This window comes from Cryptomeria japonica, chromosome 1 (assembly GCF_030272615.1).
Source record: "Cryptomeria japonica chromosome 1, Sugi_1.0, whole genome shotgun sequence".
NCBI classification, from domain to species: Eukaryota; Viridiplantae; Streptophyta; class Pinopsida; order Cupressales; family Cupressaceae; genus Cryptomeria; species Cryptomeria japonica.
Window position 1 is genome coordinate 46,492,940 of NC_081405.1, and position 6,986 is coordinate 46,499,925.

General features: G+C 31.4%; 1 protein-coding gene across 1 annotated transcript; it reads left to right on the top strand.

Moving 5' to 3' along the window:
- The first annotated feature begins 4,970 nt into the window (after positions 1-4,970).
- LOC131027375 (pectate lyase 1) lies at positions 4,971-6,074 on the top strand. The gene has a single exon (XM_057957409.1). The coding sequence runs from the start codon at positions 4,971-4,973 to the stop codon at positions 6,072-6,074; it is 1,104 nt and encodes a 367-aa protein (XP_057813392.1).
- The last annotated feature ends 912 nt before the right edge of the window (positions 6,075-6,986 follow it).

A 6,986-nucleotide genomic window follows, 5' to 3' on the forward strand; every position in this document is an offset into this window, starting at 1 on the left:
TATTTCTAAGAGCTCACATTTTCCAATGCACGGACTTCTGCCAATTTATGACCCATTACCTTGCACTTACCCACATGCCACATGCTAGATCACAGTCCACGATACAAACAATGCTTACAATAGAAACATAAGATCCACAGATCATCCACATATCAAATCGGCCTCCGAAAATAGTCTGTCGGTTCTACCCTAATCCAGACCTCAGCCTTCCGACCTCAGTCCACCGTATCAGAATCTCGTCGAATCTACATCTTCGCTTGATCTCTAAACTATGTCTTTGATCTTCTATCTTCTATTTTTATGTCCTCTCAAATGATTCGCAAACCTCCATTTATACTGTCTGCAAATAATAACAACTTAATCAAATCGGCCCAAAGACCAACCGGTTCGTGAAAGGTGCAACGGTAACATGTTGGCTCAAATCACTAAGAACAACTTCCAGAATGCATAAAACAAAGCACGGTCCTTCAGGAACATCGGACACAACACAAGAAACATAACTCCATGATCTGCAAGTCACGAAGATCAACCGTAATTGGATCCAACTTTGCTGAAGACACTACCAGACTAATCAATAAGAACATATCAACTGAGTCAGTACCAGAATCGATAACTCACCATGATTAAATCCAAATGCATATATGTATATATGTATATATATATATATATATATAGATATATATGTACATATATATATATATGTACATGTACATATATATGTACATGTACATGTACATATATATATATATATATATATATATATATGTACATATATATATATATAGATATATATATATGTACATATATATATATATAGATATATATATATGTACATATATATATATATAGATATATATATATGTACATATATATATATATAGATATATATATATGTACATATATATATATATAGATATATATATATGTACATATATATATATATAGATATATATATATGTACATATATATATATATAGATATATATATATGTACATATATATATATATAGATATATATATATGTACATATATATATATATAGATATATATATATGTACATATATATATATATAGATATATATATATGTACATATATATATATCTAGATATATATATATATATATATACATGTACATGTACATGTACATATATATGTACATGTACATGTACATATATATATATGTACATACATACATACATACATATATACATATAATATATACACACACACACACACACATATATATATATATATACATATATATATATATATACATATACATATATATATACATATACATATATATATGTATGTATACATATATAATATATATATATATATATATATATATATATATATATATATATATATATATATATATATATATATATATACAGATATAGATACATATATATACATACATATACATATACATATACATATATATATATGTATATATATACATATATATATATGTATATATATACATATATATATATATGTATATCTATACATATACATATATATACATATGTATACATATATATATATATATATATATATATATATATGTATATATGTATGTATGTATGTATGTATGTATGTATGTATGTATGTATACACATGTGTGTGTGTACATGTATGTATATATATGTATGTATATGTGTGTGTTTGTATGTATAGAAACTTTGGTATCAATAGGGTACACACATTCATCAAAGATAAAGAATAGTCAAGTTTCAAGAGATGATGTGGTTAGGTCTACCTTAATAAACATCAATGTAAACTTTAAAAAAGTTTTGATTGTAGGTCTGTGAGATAACTCAAGTATTATTAGTCCTTGTTGTAGGCAATATTATTGCATTCACTAAAGTTGAATTAATAAATTTCTTTTCACGTATGTTTTCAATAAAAACTTGATTTTTATGAAGTTGAGATTTATACTTTTAAACTAAATATATTTTAATGAGAATCATTTTTGTGGAAAGTTGTCCACTAGAAGAAGCAAATATTCAGGATCATTTTAGTACTCCAAATTTTCATCCATTTAAATTGTGAAGGCAACAAGGGAACCAGATATGAAACCCATACTTCATAGAATACTTGCCATTCTTAGAAGGGGACTAAACTAGACTATCTTCAACATCAATTCTAAATAACCTTAAGCTATTAAGAATCCTAAGAATTTCCTCTACAACTATCCATAATGGTTGATCAAACTTTAGGAGATTAATTTTTCATGAGGGTGGAGAAGAAGTAGGATTCCAATAATCTTTAACAAAGATCCTAAATCCATTAACCAAGTCCTTCTCAATTGATGAAAAGATTGGGTGATATTCCAAAGGAGTAGAAGAGGACCAAGGGTCCTTCCAAAATATAACACTCCTACAATTACCAACTTGCCATAGAGAACCTTTCTGAAGAAGCGTTTTAGTTTTGTTCAAATTATTTCATAAGTTGGAGCCTCAGAGTAGAGCATCATAAAAATAGAAAGGATTTGTTATCCCTCCCATGAAGATATTTAATTTTCATCATATTAGCCCAACCAATCTTCTCTAAAATGAATCTCCACCTATTTTTTTCTAGGAGGGCCAAATTTAGGGAGCAAGAATCTCTAATGCTTATGCCTCAAGATTCTTTACTAGTACAAGCCTTATCCTAGTCAAGAAAATATATTCTATTATTCTGTTCAAGGACAAACCAAAGGAACCTTCTTTGGATCTGGTCTAGTTTCTTAGCCCAGGAGGCCAATATATGGAATAAAGAGAGGAGGTACATTGAGGTTCTTTGGATAGATGCTTTAAGATGATGAAATTTTCCAGCATTACTAAGGAGAGGTCCTTTCAATCCTACAGGATTCTTTTGAATTCTTTCAAGCAGTCTGAACCACATTAAGTTGTCCACTTTTTCAGTAGTAAGCAACAGTCGCAGGTACAAAGAAGGAAGGCTAGGTATGTTGTCAGATTTGATTTCTGGTTTAGTTTTTTTTTGTTAGTTATTTTTTGTTGTGGGTTGTTTCTAGTTCCTTTTTGTCAGTTGGCCTGTTTGGTGGGTGCTCTTACTCCTTCTGAGACCCCTAGCCTTAGTGTTATGGTTGTTATGTAAAGGTTTGGGCCTCTCCCATTTTATCTAATCAAAACTTAATATTTTGTTGAAATTCTCTATCCACACGATGATTGGTTTAAAAAATTTGGTGTTATAGAAGTGGATGGCCAAGAATGATAGATTTTTTAGGTTTTCTTTTCTTTTTTTTATATTTAAAAGATAAATGTCTATTTTAATTAGTTTTTCTATATTTTTTATTTATTATATTGTAAATAAATTAAATTATTTATATAGATATATAAATTTTTAATATTTTTTTCATTTCTCAAAATATATGTAAAAAAGTGCCTATTTTCACTATAATGTTTATATTATATAATTTTATAATTGTTAATAATTATTTAATAAAGATCAATTATAACTAATATTTAGTAAATATAATAAAAATAATATAATCTTAAACTACTATTTAAAAAATAATAACAAGCCACTGAAATATTATGTTACATAATGAAAAAGATTACATTGTTTCAAAACACATGATCAATCCAAAAAAGACCTTATATAAAGGTTGGCAATGCTATACAACACATTATGAATATAAAAAGATCATATCTAAATCTTAAACTAAAATTTAATTATTAATTTTAAGATTAGTTTAATTTTTATAAATATAATTATATAGAAATTTTAATTAAATTATACTTATGTTTATAACAAAAGTGTATATTTTCAATTTAGTGTATATTGTAATTATTAATACTATTTTATTGAAGTGAGAGTTACAGTTAATATTATATAAATATAATTTAAATAAAATATTTTTAAAATAAGAATAATTTAAAACAGTAATAATTAAGAAGTATAACAAATAATATTATTGCAATAATACGAAGGAATGCAAGTAGTTGCAACTAAATGATACTTGAGAGTTATACTTGATTACATGTTCCCAAAATTTATACATTAAAAGTTTCTAGGTGGTTTTTTTTTTTTTTCAATTTTGTAAGGGCCTAACTATCAAATGGTGTCTAGTAGGGGAAGTCTATTTGGCTAAAGTTATGATTGGAGAAGGTGAACAAAAGTAGATGGATAAGATAAATTCAAGATTACGATTAATATTCCGACAATCATGAGTAAGCTATAGATAAAAAGATAGTCTGAATTGGGCAACTATTTTGATGTAGCAATACACTAAGATAGACGTTGTACAATAGAAGTAGAGTTTATAGGAGGTGAGCACATTTTATGTAAGAAAGACAAAAAGTATACCCACTGTATAAAGCATAAATTGGATTTGACAATGGTAGTAGGGTGTATAGGAGGTAAGCACAATTCATGTAAGAAAGACAAAAAGCAAATCTATTGTATAAAGAAAAAAATCAATTTTGATTTGTTTTTCAAAAAATAGAAACTAAATTTAATAAGACCATTTAATAAAGCAAAATTATATTTAATTTATTTTTAAAAAATAATAATTAGATTTTATTTGTTTTAATTATCTTAATAATAATACCTACCCATATATTTTACATATTTTTCTAAATATAAATATACTAGCTATAAAACAATGATGGGTTTAGTTTAAACAATTGCAGTCGAAATATGTAAGACTCATTTGACCAAGAGAACCATCACGCATTGCGATACGTACGGTTCGGTGTCGCAGCAGCTAAGAAAAGAAAAACTAAAAACTAAAAACTAAAAACTAAAACAAAGCTTAACATCGCAGTACGCAAACTGCAGTTTATTAAAACAAAAAAGCACAGATCTGCGATCTCCAGCGCACAGCTTGATCATGCATATCTTCAGCCGCACTGAGACACAATAAATTCAGGCCGGCAAAGATAACCATGGTGCACTGCGACATAAACATACAGTTTGGTGTTGCAGCAGCTCAAATCGAGTAGGAATTCTTATTCTAAATGGAGGTGCTCAGGCTGAGTAGATTGTGTGTATGTGTATTGGTTCTAGTTGTTGCTAAAGCAGCAGCGAATGATAAATGCCCTGAGGATGGAGACGGAACGCGGTGCCCATTGTCTGCCTGTGCCAGGGGGGACGCACTGCCCCGCTGCGCATTTGGATTCGCTTCCACCGTAACGGGAGGCGCAGGGGGGCAGTCTAACTCTTACGTGGTGACGAGCTCTGAGGACTCCCCACAGTCTCCACAGCCGGGAAGTCTGAGATACGGGCTTGGCAAGGGAAACGTGTGGATCACCTTCTCCCGGGGCATGAAGATCCTTCTCAAGGACAGGCTCTGGATTCAAAGCTCCACCACCATTGATGGCCGGGGCTTCAGCGTGACAATTAGCGGCGGCCAGCTCGTGATGCGAGGGGTCTCAAACGTCATTCTGCACAACCTGCAGATCAACGCCCCCGCTGACAAGAGCGAGAACACCATTCATGTCAGCGACGGGTCCAACCTAATCTGGATGGATCATCTCACATTTGTGGATCCCACTCGCATGACAGGCATTGGCAAGATCATCTCCGTCAACACCGCCAGCACAGACGTCACCATTTCCAACTCCATTCTCGCCAACACAGATTTCAGCGTTCTGCTGGGCAACTCCGATGAGGAACAGCAGGACAAAATCATGCGCGTCACGGTGTACAGGAATTGGTTTAAGGATTCCACCCAACGCATGCCTCATTGCAGGTGGGGATATTGCCATGTCCTCAACAACCTATACACTAACTGGGGTTACTACGCCATTGGCGCCCGCGTTCGAGCCACCATCAAGTCCGAAGCCAATGTCTTTGAGGCGGGCCCGAAGAAAGAGGTAACCCCCTGGGATCGTAGTTTAGCTACAACATTGGACCAGACTCCCCACATCGAATCCAATGGAGATCTGCTCCTCAATGGGGCTACTTTCCATCAATTCCTCAAAACGGCACCGGCATCTGCTTCTCCCGCTCACAAAGTAAAGCCCCCTCCTGTCTTGCCACCTCAACAACTTTCTTCCCTGTTGAAACGCTGCGCAGGAGCACTCAATCCCTCCCAAGCCCGGGCATGCCTTCTTCCCTGACTTCTCCTCAACTAAGCCTAAGCCTGACAACATAGCATTGTAAACGTTTTCTGCAATCTCACCAATTGCTGAATTTTGTTTACCTTCATTTGAATTTTATTTTCCAGAGAACAAATATTTATATTTTTTTTAATGGCGAAGTTTTTATGGGTATTAGATTCACAGATTTAAATTTCTTAAGCTCGACTATACTAAATTTTTTAGGAATTGTCACAATCATAGTTTCCTCTGACCAATTATATAAGTATTTTATTTTGAATATAAATTAACCAATATTAATTTGTTATTAATCATGTTTGTGAAATAATTAAATATTTGTTTTAGTATCTTCTTTGTTCTATTTTTAAAATAAAGGAAAATTTTCCTTTAAGTAACAGCCGGTAGACTAAAAATAACCAATGTAATAGACTATAATAACAAAATCCAAGAATTGGAGCCGACATAATCGAACTTGAGTTAGAAACTAAAGATAGTTACTGCATGAAGGAATTTATTATTTTTTTAATGGAGGACAAAAGTAATTGAACATGTGATTTCAGTTATGGTGCCTTTCAAGACTAGCTATTTATAATATTATTTTGCATTTTTTTCGTAGCGCATTCATAAATTCTTTTTCCCGTTATACAAGAGGAGAAGTTTTATTTTTTGGTCATACACATTGAGGAAGTTTTTCCCTCTACAATTCCAACAGATGTTCAACTCTTACATTATAACTTGATAACTTTCATAAGACAGTACTTCTCATAGACACAATTTATTACAAATTCATTAACTTCTCGTAGACAACTCTCTAGCTCTCTAGAGATGGACTCACAAGAGAGTGGATACAAAAAAAATGAGTGCATATGATAATGACAAAGACAAGCATAATGATTTTTTTTATCAAGATAAAAAAACTTGTGTGAATTTGCA